We start from the raw sequence: 22,154 nt of genomic DNA on the forward strand, positions 1-22,154 counted from the left end.
CAGAATATGTATTGCAAAGTGTTTTCTCCTTAAAGTGTCTACCTTACTGAGTTTAGAATGAGAAGGCAATACTCCTCCCCTTCCATCCTCACAGGGTATAGTGGTGGAGACTCACAATCTGGCAACAGCTCTCTGTAAGGAAACTCTTCTGCCTTCATCTCACACAATCCCTTTTCTGAACATTTTTATATGCTTAATCTCTCTGAGGAGCAAACTGCATATTGTGAGGGTATTGAGAATGGATGACTATGCATACTCACTTCGGTGTCTGGTAGCTATCTCATTGGTATTTCAGTGGAAGCATTCTAGCATCCTTTTACCCTTACCCCCAATATTCTATTTAGTTCTTTGCTATCATATTACCATTAGTTAAATGTAAATTTTAATGAATTCACTATTGATCACTGTTTGTATATGTCTATTAATTTTCACATTCATTTTATGTTTAGATGGTGTCTTAGGCCATTTTTTGCTGCTGTAATAGAATACCTGTGACTGGGCAATTTATAATGAACAGAAATTTATTGGTTCATAGTTCTGGAAGGTTGGAAAGATTGAGGGACAGCGTCTGGCAGAAGCCTTCTTGCTGCATTGCCCTATGGCAGAAGGCAGAAGTACAAGAGAGAGCAAGAGAGGGCCAAACTTGGCCTTTTGTGATAGCACCACTTCCACCCAATGAAGGTGGAGCCTCATCACCTATAATTGCCTGTTAAGGATCCCACCTCTTAATACTGTCGCAGTGGCAATACAGTTTCAACATGAGTTTTGGAGGGGAGGGACATTCAAATCGTAGCAGATGGCTGACTTCACATATTATCACAGAAGTATTTAACGCAAGCAATTGGATGCTTTTACATTGTGTTAGAAAGGATTGGTGGAGCAAGCTCTCCAGGAGGGCTGGATCCTAGGAATGCTTGAGAACAAAGCCAAGGAACTGACCAACCAGAAAGAGCTGCTACTTTCCCATCATCAGAAGTGAGAGAAAGTTAGAAGCTGCTGCCAGCAACACATCAACTGGCCTTTGGTACCCAGAAAACTAAGCAATTACACACTGGAACACTGATGTAGAAAACCTCAATGTCTCCATGACTGTGCTTGACAAAAGAAGCTAGGCAAGCGTCAGCACATTGCCCCACTCACTTCTAAGTTCCAAATAATATGCAAATGTATCTCTCTGTTTAGCAGAATCTAATTATCAACCAAAACCTCAGCTGCAAAAGAATTGAGTAACAACAACAAACAAAAATGGGTGTAGCTTTCTAACTCCTGCAGTGTAGAAGATGAGATGTTGCCTGCCATATCATAATATACAACACCTTTCCACAAATAAGTTTTTTCAGAGACATTAGTGGTGTACCCTCAAATGTTTAAAACTTTGAGGTGGTCCTCAAAGGTTTAAAAATTTCTTTTGCAGTTCCATATGAATTATAACTTTCCTAAGTATTGAATAACAGCATTATAATTTTATTCAGAATGCTTGAAACAAGGCTTCATCATTGTTTCTTACCAGTTAGTGTTTTGGATGAAAAATATGAGGCCAATCTGATTTACATTTCTTCTCTGAAAATATAAATGATTTTTTAGAATTTCAGGAGGCATATGTATGAGTGCTCTTTTTTATTAATCATGCTTTCTGACACATAGTGAATTCTTTCATTTTGAAGTAAATGGATTTTACTGAGATTCAGTATTTCTTGAATCTCATTGAGAATATGAATTATTTGAATGCTTCCCTTTTTTCTGCATTAATGCCTTATCAATGAAGTCCATTTCCTCTGACTGCTTAGCTTGTTGTCTTCATTTACGCTGCTCATTTTCCTCATGTATCCAGAGGTTTCAGGTGCTTGGCATTGTAGGTAAAGGTCTGATAGTACAGTGGTGAAGGGCTAGACTATCTAGACTAATTTGGATCTAGGATAATAATTGTACTTTCCTCAAAGGATGGTTGTGTGGATTAAGCGAGTGAGCATCTATGAAGTGCTTAAAACAGTGCCTGAAATAAAATGAGAGCTCATCACCATTACTACCTCTGCTACCTGATGGAAATGGAAAAAGATCTGCTTTAGAATTTGTCTAGGTCTAGCTGTAGTGCTATGCTAGCTGGCTTTATACTCTGGGTCTCAGTGGACAGGGGATTAAATGTCTAAAGTTGCCACTGCCCTTGAGCAGTGTTTGTGACTATAAGCAGCTGAAAGTTTTTAAGAAATTTGACAATACTTCTACAATACAAGTGAGATCCTTTTTTTTTTTTCTTTTGCAGCAGGGTCTCTCTTGCCCAGACGGAAGTGCAATAGCACAATCACGGCTCACAGTTCACTGGAGCCTCAATCTGCCAATCTCAAGCAATCGTCCTACTTCAGCCTCCTAACTAGCTGGCCACCACAGGCACTGGCCACCACACCCAGTGGCCACCACACAGCTAATTTTTAAAAAAAATTTGCAGAAACGAGGTCTCACTGTGTTGCCCAGGCTGGTCTCAAACTCCTGGACTCAGCGATTCTCCCACCCCAGCCTCCCAAAGTGCTGGGATTACAGGCGTAAGCCATCACACCTAGCTTCTTTCTGTTTTCTAGTAGTGATTGTTGGACAGAGTTCTGCCTGCTACTTTGGTTTAACCACCTGAACTCAGGAATTGGGAGTAAGAGAAAGTCAAAGACATGTCAGTCATGATAGTGCTAGACTCCCCAGGTGTTCATTTTGGAAAAATATTAAAAGTATATATTATATATAACAACTCAAAAGTAGCTACTGATTTGACATCTGATTACTTCCCCTTCAACAAAATTCAACTTTATTGTAAATATGATAGAATTTTTTAGTCCATAGTGAGAATGGTTTGAAAAAATAATTTTGGAGCACAATTGCCGTATTTGTTTAAGCAATTTTGAAAAAGGGAGAAAAAACTGCATTATGTGTAATACAAAGTGGAAACGTTCAAGTGATGCAGATGGACATCATAGACACATTTTCAGTCTCATTAGTTTCACAATGTATTTCAAATTTTGGCATTTGAAAATGGTGGATATTAAAAAGTTAGTGTAGAACTCCGTTGATATATAAACAACTTTGAAGTGTAAAAAATTGTAATTATCATTGCAATATATCAGGGATATGAAAGATTTTAGTTTTGTGATAGTCTTGGTATATAACAGCAAAGATAAGCCGTAATTTGAACGTTCAGAGTAATTGGGTAGTGTTGAATTTAATGAGTTACTTTTGTACAATTTTAGTGTATACTAAGTTAAAATTTATTGGATAATTTTGAAAACTACAGCATATTATAGTGTATCTTAATTGACTGTAGAAACAGAAGAACATGATATATGCACTAGTGATTTTGGACTTATGTTTATTGCAAAATGAGTTTATTCTGTTATTTCTGCCATCATAATTGTATGTCTGTTCTTAAATTAATTATGGACACATTTTTCTACTTTTAGGCATGAAGGAACTGACTCTCAAGCAGACCTAGAAGATATCATTGTTGTATTAAACAGCTTCAAAAGCAAGATACTGGAAGTAAAAGTATGTGGGACGGAGGTTTTTATAGGCTTTGTTCTTAATATTAAGAATTATCTTCTTTGTTTTTTAATTAATTGATTTATTTTACAACTAACTTTACAATTTTACAACCTAAAATGTTATATTTGAACTCCAGCAGTAAAAAAAAGAAGAGGATTTAGTTCACAAAGGAAAACAGAACTTGAAGATAGAAGAGAAGGATTTTTTTTTAACATTATGATAACTGTGAATATATCTACTAAATCTATCTGTAGCCAAATAATGTTACAAATTGGACTCTAGAGATGAGATCAGGAACATGCACTGAAAAATTAGTTCTAAAAAGAGAAGGTGATGTTTTTTAAAGAGGGAGAGAAAGGGAGTTTTTAATGATAGCAGATTTTTTTTGGACCAACCCTCCTGCTTAAAACTAGTGAAAATATTAGATACAAGTTTTTAAAAATCTTAAAAACAATGAGGAACTGATAATCAGATAATAAGGATAATAAGGAAACACAAAACCAAAATTAAAGGGAAAATAAGAGTCTAGTGAAATAAGCAAGCACAGAAACTTCTCTTGACCCAAGGAAGCTACTGTTGTCCTGGGAACATTTTTCTGTCCTGTCACACTTTAAACTACCATTTTTATTTATTTTGATGGGTTAGGGAACAAAAATTAAAACCTAGAAACTCAAATAAAATAATCTATTAGAAGACCCTCTCTACAATAAACTAGCTCTATTTTCAGGCTAAGGATGAAACATAAAAAATTATTCCTCATATTCTTTTCACCCAAATTTGTGTCAGCTAAGTAGGCCAGGGAATCCTGAACCTTGAATTGGTACTAAAATCTTTCCAGATTGATAGGATATAGAGATATCTAGAAGAGACATCCATAAATCTCTGGAATAAGATTACAATAGCCTAAGCTGCAAATCAAATTTTTCTGGTATAAAGGCCAACTCATAGTCAAAGTTAACCAACCAACAAAACCAGCAGAAACAGAAAACCGATACACAAAGACTCAAGATATTAGAATTATTAGAATAACCTCTGAAACAGCTGTACTTTTTTTAAAGAAATTAAAGATGAGTTTGAAAATAATTGCAGGGAACATGAAACTATAAAACATGTATATCAGATTTTTTTAAAGTAGAACTTTGGAAACTGAGTAATACAATACCAAAATTAATAATTCAGTAGATAGCTTTAACATGCCTTAAGAGAAAATTAGCAAGTTGGGAGATAGGCCAGAAAAGGTATACCGAATGCAACAGAGACAGGAAAAAAAGAAAATATAGCAGAGAGCATTCACACACACACACACGCACACACGCGCGCACACACACACACACACACACACGCACGCTAGTGTGAAAGTCTAAGATTACCAGTAGTGGATTTAAAACTGGCTCTGCCACTCACTAGCTATATGACCTTGGACGGATTACTTAATCTCTTTCTGTCTCATTTCCTCATCTGTAAAATAGGGTTGACAATAGAATATACCTTACAGAACTGTTATGAAGATAAGATAAAGCACTTTATGAGTATTTGTTGGATAAATAAAATTAACCTAAATGGAATTTCAAAGATAATTAAAGAATGGAGTACAAGTAACATTTGAAGCAATAATGACTAAGAATTTTTATGAATTGATGAAAGATACCAATTACAAATATTCTACAACCTACCCATACCTAGGTCTTTTAGTAGTTTGTTTTTGTTTTTGTTTTGAGACAGAGTCTCGCTCTGTTGCTCACCCTGGAGTGCAGTGGCCCAATATTGGCTTACTGCAGCCTCCATCTCCCAAGGTCAAGTGATCCTCCTGCCTCAGCCTCCTGAGTAACTGGGACCACAGGCATGTGCTACCACGCCTGGCTAATTTTTGTGTTTGCGTGTATTTTTTGTATTTTTAGTAGAGGTGGGGTTTCACTTTGTTGGCAGGCTGGTCTTAAACTCTTGACCTCGAGTGATCCACCCACCTTGGCCTCCCAGAGTGCTGGGATTACAGGCATGAGCTACCACGCCCGACCACCTTCAGTTTGTTTTCTAATAACACAGTTTTATCGCCTAACCATCTGTTTCTCAGAATTACAGTAAAAAGATAGAAAAACAGGAGAAAAGATAAGCAACATAGAGGATCAGCCCATGAAATCCAATAGCCTACTAATAGGAATTCCAGAAACAACAGAGAAGATGGAGGAGGGAAAGTGTCCTAAAGCTGAGAGAGAAAAATGTTCATGTCAAAAGAGTCCACAAATTATGAAGTAGGATGAATGAAAATGGCCCATATAAGATTATAATAGCTACTAAGAAGGAAAAGTGCGTAACTGCAACAGAATGACACTTAACACTAGTATCAAAATTTCATTTTCAAAATACTTAGCTGTTAAAAGACAGCAAAAGCTTTCAGTGTTTTGAGGAAAATTATTTCGAACCCAAGATTGTGTATCTAGCCAAATTCTTAATCAAATGTGAAGGTAAAAAGTTAGTTTCTGAAGTATGAAGATTTAGAAAAATTATTTTTCATACCCCTTCTTGGAGACATTTGGCAGTACAATGAAGATGAAAATCAAGATCAAGAAAGATCAGTAGTTCAAGAAATGGTGAAACTAATCTGTAAACCAATGTAAAGAAAATCTAGAAAGAAACAGTTAATTGTTGAACTTTAAGAAAAATGTCTTCAGGTAGACAAGAATTCCAGACAATTAGATAACATGACTAATAAACTGGAAAAGATTATGTCTGTGATAAAGAAGACATATTTGTATATCTCCCCACAAGAAAAAATAAGGACCATGAAATTCCAGGAAAAAATAGTTCTCTGCTGGTGGAATGTAAGAAAGGAAAATTAATCTGAACCAGCAAGAGTCTCCTGGGAGTGGCACGGTGACCATAGGAGGAAACTATAACTATGCTGTACTATACTAAAACTATAACTACACAGAGGAAATAGAGTTTTAGTAGATTTTCCGACTCTTCAATGGTTAATTTTTACACTGTCATAATGAACACTTTTTACTGATTTTCAAGTTTTAGAATCACCATAGCAAAATGCAACAGACACAATTATGTTTACTGAACTAAATGTAAATGTTATCAGTATTTACAAATGCTAAAGTCAAGGTTTAACTAATATAAGTTGGGAGATAGAAGGAAATCATAGAAATAGTAGTGTCCTTATAAACAGATTATACCCGAGAAACTGTTGGGATTGTGGGAATAAAAAAAGAGATTTAGATACTATTTAAAGTGACAAAAAATACTCAGTAGAAGAACTGAAGATAAACATATTACTACCAAAATTTCCAGACAAATAGGGAAAGGGAAGGATGACAATAAGTGAGCTATTCATCTGTCATCACAAAGAGTAAATAATGTCTAAACTCTAAATTCAGAAATACTAGTAGATAATGCCTAAAGCTGATAAATTAGTAAACATAAGTGCAAGCACATTATTTAGCAATACGGAAGTAACCACCAAAGAAACTGAACAAAGAGGTTGAATTGATAGTTGAAGACCAGATTGTTTACGACGTTGTGCTAAGATATTGCCTGTCTTTGGTTACTGCAGCTGTCAATCTTAGATTTCTATGGGTAATCTCGCCCAGTATGTTTCACTTTCTAACGATACAGCACGATATTAAAGCAGCCAAATTCTAATCTTTTTTGCCTTGCTATCTAGGTGAAAAAAGAAACAGGCAAAATTAAGGAAGATATCCTTACCAATGAAGATGAAAAAACAAAAGGAATGTGGGATTCCATTAAAAGGTAATTACTAATGAATATTTTAACACATAGCTAGATTGATCCAGAAGTCTAGTATGTGGAAGTTCCACAGGCAGTGAAAATTTAAGTAAAGCAAAGGTCCTCTAATCTAGGAGGGATAAGATAAATACATAAATGTTACTACTATGTACAAGATAGGAAACTAGAGCTGTAAGACAGATGAAAATAAAATACTGGACAAACCAATGGAGAAAAATTATACATCCACTTACAAGGAACCTCAGGAAATACTCCTTGACGAAGTGTGTGGCAAAGATCTGTTTTAAAGGACAAGACAGGATTTCAAAAGTTAAAGATTGAGTGAAGGCGGTTACATGAAGGCAAAAAGATTGGATATGTTCCTCAAAGAAAAGAAAGTAGCCTAGCTAGCTGCAACTTGAAAATAATAGGGACTGTTTATATTAGATTGATACCTATACTGTTTTATTGTTAGTTTAAAAAGGAACACAGGCCAGGCGTTGTGACTCACACCTATAATCCTAACACTTTGAGAGGTGATGACAGGAGGATTGCTTGAGCCCAGGAGTTCAAGGCTAGCCTGGGCAACATAGTGAGACCCTGTATCTACAAAAAGTTTAAAAATTATCTAGTCACAGTGGCATGTATCTGTAGTTCCAGTTACTCAGAAGGCTGAGGTGGGAGGATTGCTTGAGTCTGGGAGGTCAAAGCTGCAGTAAGTCAAGATTGCAACACTGCACTCCAGCCTGGGTGACAGAGTGAGACCCTGTCTCGAAAAACAAACCTACATAAGGAATATATTGACTCAGATATCTAAAGAATCCAGGAGTATACCTGGCATTGGCCACTGGGTGATGTGGTATGGATACAGTCTTTCTCCATCTCTTAGGTCTACTCTTTCTGTGTCTCCTCCATTTTAAGATAGACTTTTAAAATTAAAAGTTTACTATTTCCAGTGGAAGGAAAATCCCTCTTTCCAAACAGTTCCAGTAAAAGTTCCAAGGCTGATTCATGGGTCCAGCTATAGCTATGTGTCCCAAACTGAACTGATTTCTGTGACTCTGATAACCAAGCGTGAGTCATACGCCTACTTCAAGAACTGGTGGGAAGGCCTGTCCCGCCTAAACCTCATAGGATGAGATGGGAGGAGGAATGATTCCCCCCGAAATACCAGGTTGTTACTAGAAGGGGAACAGGTGTTAGGTGAGCAAAAACAAAAGCTGTCTCCTGTAGATGCACATTGTAAAGAACTTTGAATGTCCATTTTAGAGATTTGAACCCTATGTGAGCTATGATGGCAAACCATTAATCATTTTGATCAAAGATAAGAAATAGAAATGTTAGCCAAAATAGGTTCATCAACGTAAACATATTTGGTTATACTAGTCAAAAACACTTCCATCATTTTGGATTTTGCCCAGGTTAAGCCTCTTTTTCTATAGTTGACTCCTTGTTTGGTAAGAAAAATCATGTTACTGTCACAGTGTGTGCTTTGAACAAGTTACTGATAAAGGATCGAGGCCACTCATTGAGATGATTTAGAGGGTAGGTATGTTTGACAGGGGATAATGGAATAGAATCTGAACAATTTTAAGAGTATCCATCTAAGAGCTTCCATTAAAATTAGAAGGTAGAGATAAGAATGATTGAAGATAACTGTTTAATTATGGTATAGCCACTTGCTATATAAAAAGGATACCAAAAACAAAATATAGCCGCTTGCTATATAAAAGGGATACGAAAAACAAAATGCTTTGTTAGAAACAGAGATGGTAAGTTTTTGAGACGTTAACTGCTCCAGATACATAGTATTGTGTGTCTTAGGATGCTTTGACTTTTTTCATCTTAATTTTAGTTCTAACTTAGAATGATTATTTTTTCTTGCCACTGAATCAACTTCTTTTCTTATTTGGGAGATTACAAGATTTGAAAAATGCTTCTGTCTATAACAATCTTATATTTTGCAAAATACCTTTAATGATGACTGTAAGTTTACCAAATTTTATTCGTTCTAAATATCTGTTTATATAAAAATACTTTAAAATGTTTAGGAAGAAAAAGATGAATTTGTACTTTATGAATACTGTAAATAAAAGATTCAGTCATTTTTGTATATGAAATGGGCCTATACAAAAATGAAATGGAGGTGGTCTAACTCCAAAAATGTAATGAAAATGACAACTGGGCCCAGATGACGCTACCATGATATAAACCAGGGAGTAGACATGGCTCCCTAGTGCTTTCTTTGTCATGGAAATCATCCACAGTACCAAGAGGGTATTCCATACCCTGCGTGGAGGAGAAAATCTGCTTGGTCAGAGGAGTTCCAAATTGTAGATGGTGGTTTAAAAATATTTTAGCGTTGGTGAGCCCCATCAGCAGCACTCAAGACACCTACCCTGTTACCACGTACATTCTTGCTGTGCTATAGTTCCACACTTCCGCATTCTGTTCCTTCCCTCATTATTGGCCTGTTTAAAGTTTCCGTACACTAGATATGGCCATGTCAAGCTGTAATTCATTCTTTGTTCTGAAAACAACCTTTGACAACTCACAGATATTAAAAAATAACAGCCCATTCACCTAGAGACAATATAATTATATTCCATATTGCAAATTAAAAAAAAACTCATAAAGCTTCAAATGATATTGTCAAATATTTTAATATTAGTTTGTAAATATTATAGTGTTTATAGCTTAACTATTTTGAAATACATTTCTATATTTAGTGCTTATATTTAGTATTTAGTCATACAATGTTTCCATATGTATGTTTAAGAAATGTCAATTACTTTTTTATTCCAAGTTTCACAATAAGGTTGCATAAAGAAGAAGAAAAGGAAAAAGATGTCCTAAACATTTTTTCAGTTGCTTCTGGTCATTTATATGAACGTTTTTTAAGGTAGGTATATTTTTTAACTTTATATTTTGAGGAAGAAATATTTACATGGTTCAAATTTCAAAAAAAGTAAAGGAATATACACTGGGGGAAAAAAAAATTCCCGCCTCTGTTTCCTTGATACGCAGTTCCTTTTCTCACAGGAAACCCATAGTATTATTTTTACATCCTGCTAAAGAGATACACACACACGCGTAAATATATATATGTGTGTATATTTATTTATTTATTTCAGTTTTTTAAGTCCTTTTACCCAAATAGTAACAAAGAACATACTACTTTACACCTTGCTTTTTTTTTTTAATTAAAATTATGAAGTAAGTATATTTAAATATGAAATTTCATGAGTTTTGGCTTGATTTGAAATATTGGTTTTCTTCAAGGCTAGCAAATAGACATTTTGGATAGGTAAGAATATATATATATACACACACACAATATATATATATTTACTTTATATATACAGTACTTACTATATACAGTATTTACTATATATACATATATATATAATTTACTATAGTAAATTATCATTTTCCAGTGAAGAAAACCTTGTTTTACAAAAAGGAAGGGAATGAGGGGAGAAATGCATATTGCAAAGTACAAAAGGCTATTTTTAAACAGTTAATATAGAAAGGTCACAGAGAATAATTCAAAAATATTTGAATTGTAGCACTGATACATTAAAATGGAACTTTAGATTCATTTGTATCCTTTCCATTCAGAGGTTTAGGTTAGCAAACCACATGACCCATCCAGTGAATTCGTCAATATAGATAGGTCATTCAGCTCCTCAGGGTTTGCAGACTTATTATTAATCACACAGTCATAGACAACTGGGCCCAAATGAAGCTACCATGATGTATATGTATTCATCCTTACACATTACACACTTGATAAACCATATTTTAGTTTGTTTTTTCACATTTCATTGTGAAAACCTTCTAATTCATACCTTCAATTATTTAAAAGCCTTTAAAAAGACCTATGTAACAAACCTGTATGTTCTGCACATGTATCCCAGAACTTAAAGTGAAATTTTAAAAATTAAAATTAAATTTTAAAAAACACTTCAAGGTTAAAAAAAAATGAACTCCTGTTACTGTTAACGTACATTGGGTTTAATATTCTTTTATACAGAATTATGATGCTTTCTGTTTTGCGTAACACCAAAACACCAGTGAAATTCTGGTTGCTAAAAAATTATCTCTCACCGACATTTAAAGTAAGTACATAGCTTTTTTTGTAGAATGGTTAATGTTTGAATAGTAAATTATTTGTATCATTGTAAGTTTATATGATATTTCTCTTTTCAGAATGAGCTTTTTGAAATGTATATTTTAAAGACTTTTTAATAAATTTTAAAATAATATTTAGTATTTTCATGTAGCTTAAGAAAAATTCTGTGCACTTTTTATTTAGAGATGTTCAAAGGAGAGGACAGTAGAAGACTATATTTTTAAGTAAAATCAAAATCAGAATGACTAGTAGTTTTTCATGATAATTAAATACAATTTGGCAATGAAAAATATATACAGATTTTCAATTAAGAGAAATGGATTCTGTCATTTTTGCAAAGATAGGCAGAAACAGTAGTAGTATCAAGAAAATACAAAGAGTATGCCTATACCATAGAAAATAGTTTTACAGTACTGAAAACAAAAAACTCTTTCGTCTGTGTAGTGCATTGATTGCTGGGCAGCAGGATCTGAGGCATTTTATATTTAGAAGATTTCAGGTGATCAACATCTATTACCCTTTACTCAGAGGCCCCATACACTTGCTACAAAGTATACTCTGTTTCTTCCTATTCTCCCTACAGCATAATCAAATTCCATGAAATTTAGTGTCTCCACAGCAATTTGGTGTCTCATTCACCAGCATTTCAAATGAGTTTTTTTTTTTTTCTAGACCAAAAGCAGTGGGAAAACAGAAGTAAAACTAGCCAAGCATGCTTTTATTCCTTAATATTTCTAGGCATGATGCCAAGTGTTTAACTCACGTTATTCAATTGTTTTTCATAACAATCCCACGTGATAAGAAAACCAAGAGTCAAAAATTACGTAACTAGCTTTCACAGTTGAGAGGTACCTGAGACCACTTTTAGATTCAATAACTTACTAGAAGGATTCATAAAACTGCAGAAAACAGCTATGCTCACAGTTTTTATAGCAAAAGGACACAAATAAAATCAGCAAAAGGAAGAGATGCTTAGGGTAAGGTCCGGGGAGACCAGACACAAAGTTAACAATTGTCCTCTCCCAGTAGAATCCACTCCCAGTGGATAGCACTTATTTCTTCCAGCAACAGTGTGTGAGGGTACTCATGGAGTGTTGCCACGCAGGGAAGCTCATTCAAACTTTGGGGTCCAGAGTTTTCATTAAGGATCAGCTGTGTGGACTTGGCTAACAGCCTGCATAGCTAACCTTAGCCTCTAACCCCTTCAGATGTTGAACTGATGCCTTGTGGCCCAAGACCCTCACTACAGATAACATCATTAGCATACAATATCTAGTGTGGTCCAAGGTCTGCAGGTAAACATAGACATTCTTATTAGTCAGGAAATTCCAAGAGTAGAGGGTATTTCCTGGGAGATAAGGTGAAGGGCCATACTTTTCTTTGAGCAAGAATCATCCTTTATAGGATAGGCCTGAGATGAAACAGCTAATTAGAAACACAGCTGAGATTTGAACCCACGCATTCAGACCTCAGGTACTTAACCTTATGTGACAGCCCGTTTCCCCTCCACCACCAACAGTGTCTCCTCCTATGCTCATTTGACAGTAGGAAAACAAAACAAAACAAAAACAAAAAACCCCCCCCCCAAAAAAAACAGAAAAGGAACCCATAAATATAGAAAATAAGTTATACTATTTTTCTAATTTTTAACGTGTTATCCTAGTAATCAGACACTGAGTAAGGGAGTATATAACCCTAAATAGACTGAAATAGAAAAATCTAAAGATTCTCTTAGCAGAAAAAGATATTATTCACCAGAACAATAGTGCTAGTCTGGATTAGAAAGTCTTGTTCCACTGCATGGCCAAAAGAAATACTGTATTTGAAGTAGTATTTTCCTTCTTTTTGTGATGTGTTTCTTTCTTTCAAAATTTTTCCTTTGAAAACTTTTTAGTGAAATATAACATATACTCAGAAAAGTGCACAAATCATGAAATGTAGCTTTGGAGTTTTACAAACTCAAACATCTGTGTGAACCAGCAGCCAGATACAGAAGCCGCTGGGTACTTTAGATTTGTTCCTACCAGTTTAGAAAAGTCATACCTCCTCTCTTCATTCAAATATTTGCTAAAATTATACGTACTTAGGCATAATTCTTTTCTGACAGCACTATGCAAACTATAATTCCCTCTTCCTTTTTATTTTTCTTCATAGCACTTTTTTTCTGTAGATAACTTAATAGTTTATGTGTACCTACCTCCTCTAAAATACATGCCTCATGAAGGCCATAATTTGTATTTCTTTTGTTCACTAATGTACCCTTAGATCCTAGAACAGTGCCTGTTTCAGTGAATATTTTAACACATATTTAATGATGAAAAAATATTCTTTTTAATTTATCTGAATGCTTTATTTTATTTTGAAACCAAAACAATGACTCCTAGCAGCTGTTGTACCCATAATTTCGAGATTTCACAGATAAAATTGGTGCTTCTTGCATTTAAAAAAAATTTTAAATCTACATTTTTCTTACAAAATCAGAGAAAAAAATTAAACATATAACCAGCAACTAGTTTCAAGTAAGAATCAAGAGGTAAAATGCAAATTTCTATATTTATTCGTGTTTTCCAACTCCTTTTTCATTCTCTCAATATTTGAGCTCTTAACTAAATTTAGCCCACAGTATATTTCATTAACTGCTTCTGCTTTAAACAGGGAATAAGCTACTTCTAATCCTATAAGATAGTGAATCAAATATGAAATATTCAGACCATAATCACTACTTTATATTTTTAAACCTTTAATTAAATAATGATATATCTCAAACATGAAGCTCCTGTATAGAATCTAATTTATCAGCTTAGAACTTATTTTGTGTTTTTTGTATCCTCTCTTCATCTTTACATCTGTGACCAACCAACCCGTTGACATATACATGAACTATTTGATATGTAGGTGTTCCAAGATCCAGAGGCTTTTTTTAAAGTCAGTTTTCTCAAGGCAGATGTTAACAATAAAAGTATGGGAACATTTGCCTTCCATTAATAAGTTTGTTAAATAATATAGTGCACTTATTTTTAGTGACATTAAATTATATAGTTTTATTTATACTTGTGTTTTCATATTTGTTAGCATTTTATTATTTCTCATTAATAAGTATGTTATAGAAGTAGTATTTAGACATTTTGCCTATTAGTTGATAGCAATTTATAGGAAACTTTACCTTTTTAATGTTAACTTTTTTCTCTAAAACCAAACTACTTTCTCTTGAACATATTGTTTGATTTTGTGTGTGTGTGTGTTTTTAGGAAGTAATTCCTCATATGGCTAAAGAATATGGATTCCAATATGAACTAGTTCAATATAGGTGGCCCCGTTGGCTTCGTCAGCAGACTGAAAGACAAAGGATTATTTGGGGTTACAAAATTCTTTTCCTTGATGTTCTTTTCCCACTAGCAGTGGACAAAATCATTTTTGTTGATGCTGACCAGGTAATAAGATTAACTACTGTTTTTAGTAATACTCAAACATTTTTTACACTTCTCTCTTAATATAGAAATTAATTCATGTTGCTTATGTTTATTATCTTCATTACAGTGCTTAAGATATGATTGTGATATATAAGCAAAGTATCTTTAAAAACAAAAAGTCAGAACTCCAGGGGAAAATTGGAAGCATTGTAAGAAGTACCAGTTATTATTTAGGACATGGAAGTTTTCTCCCTGAAGTAGTAGTTTTTACGTTTGCGAACTAAAACAAATACTTATATTAGTCGTAATAAGAGTAATTAAATGAATTCCTGTAAAGTATGAGCTGATATTTGTTTAAAATTAGCAATTTCTTCTTGCTAGAAAAGCTAGCAGTTCATACAACTCTTATTCTTCCACCTTCAACAGCATTCTTTCGCATTCAACCAATAACCAAATTCTCATCACTCTTTATCACTTAAGGAAAAGAGCATTTTAAATTTGGCCAACTTATGCCTGTAGTCTCCGCACTTTTGGAGGCTGAAGTGTGGAGGAAAGCTTGAGCCTAGGAATTCAAGGTCACAGTGAGCTATAATCATGCCACCGCACTCCAGCCTGAGTGACAGAGTGAGACCCTATCTCTAAAAATAAAAGCAAATAAATTTGGCCAAAAAAAAAGAAAAAAAAAAAAAAACCAAGGCCCTCTGCTTTCAAAATTTATATGTCCAAAAATTATGGCTTTTTCTTTTTCCCCCCTTGCATTGCTTTTGAATCATTAGTGGGAAAAAAAATATTTGAAAATACACAGAATTTCTAAGAAAAAGGTAATATGTAAATGAAAATATAAATTAAATGGATAAGTTAGAATTTATGTGGAACAAAAAGTATATTTTCAAGTCCTATATTAGAATGTACTCATATTCTAAACTCTTATTATTTTTGTACTCTATTCCAAATTGATAAATATGAAACATTACAATGTAAACTAAGAAAATAGCATTTCTAAACACACTTTTTTTTTTAAGAGACAGGATCTCACTCTGTCATCCAGGCTGGAGTGCAGTGGCACAGTCATAGCTTACTGCAGCCTCAGACTCCTGCGTTCGAGCCATCCTCCCACCTCAGCATCCTAGGAGCTGAAACTCCAGATGCACACCCCCACGCCTGGCTAATTTTTTTTTTTTTTTTTACAGACGGGGTCTCACTATGTTGCCCAGGCTGGTCTCAAACTTCTGGCCTCAAGCAATCCTCCCATCTTAGCCCCACACGTAATATTTAATATGATTCTTTCTCCTACCTTTCCTTCAACGTGTGCACTGATATTTTTCTAGGAGGCTTGAGTGTATTCAAAAATAACATTGATATTATTTCATTCAAGCTATTTAGAATAATTGGGAGATTTTTCTTTATAATTAAAACTTAACACTTGTCAATATACAATAATGGAGATTTGCCATGGAATGATTTTGTTATTCATACATGGAGAGACTAAGAGCTCTGCGCTTATGTAATATTTAACCCCTTTCCCAAATATCTGATTCGTAAAATGTCTTGTTTATAAATGATACAACAAAATATTCTTGTTGGTGGGTAAGACCACTGTCTTAAAGACTAGGAATATAAATTTTAGTTTACCTTTAACCTGTAAGGACAAGAGGAAAAAATGTTAAATTCAGTAAATTCATATTACGTGAAAGCACTGTGAGGAAAATACAGCTCTTTGGATTTCTGTAATAGGGTAATAATGATTTAAGATTCCCATAAAAAAGGCTTATGTTATTTTACAGTGTTTATCAGACAGCCTATTTTACTTATTTAGATTGTGAGACATGATCTAAAAGAACTTCGAGATTTCGATCTGGATGGAGCTCCTTATGGGTATACTCCATTTTGTGATAGCCGCAGGGAAATGGATGGGTATCGTTTCTGGAAAACAGGATACTGGGCATCACATCTTTTAAGACGGAAATACCATATCAGGTAAGAAAAGTCATACCCTTACCATTTAGTAAATAATGTATTGAAATACAATTTTCAGTTTTCTTAAAAATTATGCAATAAAAGTAACCAATTACATAGTGTTCATTCCATGCCAGTCACTCTTGTAAACCTTTACGTATATTAAGTCATAAAATCTTTGTGACAATCTTGAGATAGTGTTATCTCCATTTTGTAGATGTGGAAACTGAGGCATATAGCATTTATGTAACTTGCCCAGGCTTACCCTGCTAATATATAACTGAGCTAGGAGTTAAACCCAAGTAATATGGCTCCTAACTACTCCAGAAGATTTAAACTTGGTTTGTGAAATAAAATTGAGATTATATCTTCAGTGCCTCATGGCCTTTTGTAAGGCCATGAGTTTCATGACAGCTTGGAAAAGCTTGGGGTGACCCTAAAAGAGTATGGGTTCTACCAAAATTAAAACAAACTTAAAACTCCTGGGAAACAGTATGAGACATTAGGAGCAAATCTACGAAAGGATTAATTGTTATTAGATCTTAGGATATCTGTAGTTAATACCGTCACTGTAGACATTCATTGGAGGAAAGTAAAACTAAAGCTACATAGACAACATAGGCTATCAAGAAGTAATTCATTTTTGCAGTGCTTTATATGTAGTGGATCTCAAGAAGTTCAGGAGAATTGGAGCAGGTGACAGGCTCAGGGGCCAGTACCAAGCGCTCAGCCAAGATCCAAACAGTCTTTCAAACCTAGATCAGGTAAGTAAAATGTTAACAGAATAATTTTCAGTGTGTATACATAGACTGTTCCAACTCCCTGCTCATAAACTTTAAAGTCTTATATTTTGAGCTTTTTTCTCAAGTTTCTGATGTTTATGTAATTGTCTATTGGATATCTCTACTTATACATAATTTTTTCACCTCAAGCTCAACATTTTCAAAACTAATAGTATTTTATCCTCACTTTTCCATTCTCAAACCTCTTCTTTCTACTTTATGCCCTGTTTTAGTTACCCTCTGTATTAGTCCATTCTCACTGCTAATAAAGATATACCCAAGACTGGGTAATTTATAAAGGAAAGAAGTTTAATTGACTCACAGTTCTGCATGGCTAGGGAGGCCTCAGGAAACTTACAATCATGGCAGAAGGGGAAGCAAACATGTCCTTCTTCACATAGTAGCAGGAGAGAGAATGAGTGCCCAGTTGAAGGGGGAAACCCCTTTTAAAACCATTAGATCTCATGAGAACCCACTTGCTATCAAGAGAACAGGATGGGGAAAACCACCCCCATGAGTCAGTTATCTCTACCTCGTCCCTCCCACGACAGGTGAGGATTACGGGAATTACAATTTATGATGAGATTTAGGTGGGGACACAGCCAAACCACGTCACCCTCTTTTTTCTTACTCTCTTCCATCATTGTTTAAATATGCTCAAGTGTCTATCTCTGATCTTCGAGACAAATCCATCCAGTGCACCCCTACCCTGATATTGCCTTAACATTTTCTTTCACCTCACAAGCGCTATTTTCCTAATATCCTATCAATTTCCTCATTATTGCATCTGAAACATTTTAGATAATTTAAGCAGAAGCAAAAGACTCTGTAGCCCATAATCCCTACTCTTTTTCCTTATTTTTATCACAATCATGCATGTTTGTTCATTCATCTGTTGAATACCTGCTGTGTGCCAGATATTCTCCTAAGACCTCAGACATCAGAAAACAAAAACAAGATTTCTTTAGCTCATGATATTTTCATTCTAATAGGAAAATAAAATTTAAAGATAAACAATATTTAAAGATAAACGTTTTGGAGAAAAAAAACATGAAAGCATGATAGAGAGTTCAGAATACTGAATAGGGGCTGGGGCTTGCAGGTATAAATTGGCCATATGTCCCTATGAAGATGATTTTTGAGTGAATTTTAAGTGGAGGCATAAAAGCTGACAATGCAGATGTCCTTGAGTATTCCAGGCCAAAGAGAATATCTGATGCAAAGGTCCCAAGGTGGGATTGGGCCTTCCATGTTTGAGGAATAGCAAGAAACTCAGTATGGTTGGGATAAAGATGGGGGGAATAAAGTAAAAATGAAGGAAAAGAGTTAACAGAGGCTCCAGATAAAGATGGGGGGAATAAAGTAAAAATGAAGGAAAAGAGTTAACAGAGGCTCCAGATAATGTAGAAAGCTTAATCCCTTTGTTTAAAAGTCTAGTAAATGGGAAATTATATGTCAAAATATGGATGAGTTATTCAAGACCACATTGGTAAGTAATTGATTTTTTTTAAATCATTCTTGAAAGTTGGGAGATCTTCAAATATATATGTGTTTACATACAAAATAGGGTCTCTTCACTATTGCCAATTAGTAGAAAACTGACTAGGGTCCTCAGTAAACCTCAATAACATGCCCGATTTTGATTATGAATACATCTTTGGTAATTCTTAATAATTTTACCAATGTATTATTTATAAGGAATTCTCAGTCTTACATATGAATGAAAGTCTATGAAGTTGCCTGTTATCTGCCTATGGACAACTGAAGAAAGGATTCATTTTTCAAGCAATTCAGAAACTGTCCGAGGTGTTCTCCCAGTACTATATTACCACATTTTGGGGATGATTGTCCTTACTCAAATGTAGTTTGGTTCCCACTCCCTCCAATCCACTTAACACTTCTCAGTAAAATCAAAATATCTTTTTTCTTAGGTGAAAATGTGTAGTGAGCTCTTCTTGTTTGTTTTTATGTGCCCCCTGCAGCATGGATGTTTTCAACCTCTCCTTTCTTGACACTCTCTTGACTCTCTATTGGCTTCTATGTCAGACCTTGCTGGTTCTTCTTTGACATCCCTGGCTTTCCTGCTGCAATTTTATTGGTCGAACTACTTTTTCTCTACTTTTCCTTTAAATGTTTCTATTCTCTACATCTCTGCCTTGGCCCACTTCTCACTCTGTACTGTCTCTAGTGGCAGTCTTACAGCCAGTCATAGTTTCAATTTATATCTTTCTATTAATAGTTCCCAAATCTTATCTCTGGCTCTTAGCTTTCCCTTGAATTCCAAACTCCTGTATTAACTCTACTGACATTGCCACATTAATGCCCAAAACTTATCTCAAATTAAAAAGTCAAGAACTCAAGTTCTGTTCTTCTTCCACCATTCGCTCCATCAGCAAATACCACTTAGCTGCCTGTTACAGGTTGGATTACTCAGGAAGCCATCTAATTCTAACATGGAAATTAGCTTGCAGGAAGTTTATTAGGAAGTACTCTCAGGACCAACAACTGTGGAGGAAGGAAATGGAATTGGGGAAACTTTACAAATTCCATTAAGACCTCAGTTGACTGACCCCACAGGGAGCTGTGAAGTTAAGATGGTCCTTCAAAGTTTTCACAGGTTTGGGCAAGTCTTTATTCCTTCATATCAACCAGTCTTTGGTTATGGGCTGCCCCAGGTAAAGGGGTGACCTTGGGTGAGACAACTCTTTTCCAACAGCAGTTCCCTAGAGATAGCTGACAGCTGAGTAGCACTCCCAGCAGCTAGGAGAATAGTTTTCAGATTTGAATGGAGATCTGGTTGCTGCATCACAGCATCCATTGTAGTCCACACTGTACTTCATGGATCATACACTTATTGTTTTACAAGTTCAAAGGAAAACTTGTAAGAGGGAGGTTAGTAGAACAAACTATAGCGCGTACCTCTGGAACTGGTCAAAAGACCACACTTGTACTCATCATCTCCCTTTATTATCCATTCTAGATTCCTCTAACCTAGTGATATGACACAGAACCACCAGGAGTTGGGAGGGAAAATAAGCATAACCTCCTCAAGAGAGTCACTGGGAGTGATGATAAGTATGGTCACTTCTATTTTGCCCCCTTGGGCCCATGTAATTTTTCCAAATGGTAGCACAGCACCATAAAATGGTTGTTGATGTAAAATATAATACTGCATCTATAAGATGGCACCTCACCTTTGCAAGAGTTTGACTCCAAACTAGCACCTCTGCTGTGCCCTTAGTAAACCATTCCATTGCTCCATTGGCCAGCATCTTCTACATAGTGCAGTATGTGACAGGACTGTGGGATCATGTGCCCTCTGCCACAGTGCCTTTGCTATAAATTGGGTCTCTTGGTCTAATACAGTATTATATAGAATCCTTTGTCAGTAGATAACTATAAATCTTTAGATAATGGTGCTAAGTTTCTGTGAGCAAGAAAGGCAAACCCATACATAGAATATGTGTATAGGTCAGTCCAGAAGAATCTGCGTAAAGGACATCTAGTGTAGCCAACTTACCATCAAACAGCTGATTGGTCTTTGCAAAGTATAAGTGCTATATTAGAAGCTCAGTGTTTACCTCTGCTGTTGGCAGCTATAAGAGCTAGATGAGCCTGGGTAAGTAGGAGCCTGTGCTGTTGGGCCCATACACAGTCTCCATCTCTGCCAGCATGCCAACTCCATTCATGTGCCCATTGTGTCATTGGAGTAGCCTATGATCAAGGCTAGCAGACTTCCACAAACCACATAATTTTGACTGCCTAGTTATTTAGCGCTGATTCTCTGTTGAATGCTTTCTGGTGGCTGTTTAACATGAAGTACCCAAAGATCCTGACAGTTTATGCCACCCCCATAGGCTTATCCAGAAACCTCTACCCCAGAATTTCTTGCCCTTAATCTTCCTATCTTTCTGTTTCTTGGCCTCTGACCAGTTAGTCAAGCCATTCACCACTTCTTATGAATATATTCCAACTATAGACTATTTTTCTTTCTACATTCATGTACCTCATTACGCAGTTTGTATAGAAAGAAAAGTAGCCTATGGTTGGAATATATTCATAAGCAGCTAAAATGGTTCTTAGAAATAAATTTATAGTACTAAGAACCTCCATTAGACAAGAAAAAAGGTCTCAACCTCATCTTCTACCTAGAAACTAGGGAAAAAAGAACAGTTAAAACCAAAGTAAGGTCCTGGCTAATGCAGTAAGACAAGAAAAGGAAATAAAAGGTATACACATTGGGAAGGAAGAAATAAAACTGCCTTTGTTTGCAAATGCCTACTTAGACAATCCAAAAAAATGACCGAAAAACCAAAATCAGTATACCAATAAGGCATTATAGCAAGGTCAAAGGTTAATATATAATTAATATATAAAAGTATAAATTAATATATAAAAGATTAATATATAAAAGTCATTTTTACTACCTATCAGGTACTATGCTTACTACTTGGGTGACAAAATAATTTGTACACTAAACCCCCATGACATTCAATTTACCTATATAGCAGGCTTGCACATGTAACCCTGAACCAAAAATAAAAGTTTAATTAATTAACCTGGAGCAAAAGACTGATTACAAAGTCTATGGGCTTAGATCAGGTGTCTGAAATAAAGAAT

At 35.1% G+C, this 22,154-nt stretch overlaps 1 protein-coding gene across 11 annotated transcripts in view; it reads left to right on the forward strand.

Moving 5' to 3' along the window:
- Positions 1-22,154, forward strand: part of LOC105477465 (UDP-glucose glycoprotein glucosyltransferase 2) — a 247,274-nt gene that overhangs the window by 168,633 nt on the left and 56,487 nt on the right. For 6 of the 11 annotated variants that reach the window (XR_011614663.1, XR_011614661.1, XR_011614662.1 and 3 more), the window contains 7 exons: positions 3,441-3,525; positions 7,190-7,275; positions 10,058-10,153; positions 11,288-11,372; positions 14,635-14,817; positions 16,613-16,773; positions 17,402-17,516. Coding sequence is in view for 4 of the 11 variants with exons in the window: in XM_071081145.1 (XP_070937246.1) it covers positions 3,441-3,525; positions 7,190-7,275; positions 10,058-10,153; positions 11,288-11,372; positions 14,635-14,817; positions 16,613-16,773; positions 17,402-17,516 (811 nt within the window). In the remaining 7 variants the exon portion in view is untranslated. Of the gene's footprint in view, positions 1-3,440; positions 3,526-7,189; positions 7,276-10,057; positions 10,154-11,287; positions 11,373-14,634; positions 14,818-16,612; positions 16,774-17,401; positions 17,517-19,998; positions 20,491-20,514; positions 20,610-22,154 lie in introns of those variants that run through there. The other 5 variants (XR_011614664.1, XR_011614665.1, XM_071081144.1 and 2 more) reach the window with 5 other exon arrangements.

This window comes from Macaca nemestrina, chromosome 16, assembly GCF_043159975.1.
Source record: "Macaca nemestrina isolate mMacNem1 chromosome 16, mMacNem.hap1, whole genome shotgun sequence".
Taxonomy (NCBI): domain Eukaryota; kingdom Metazoa; phylum Chordata; class Mammalia; order Primates; family Cercopithecidae; genus Macaca; species Macaca nemestrina.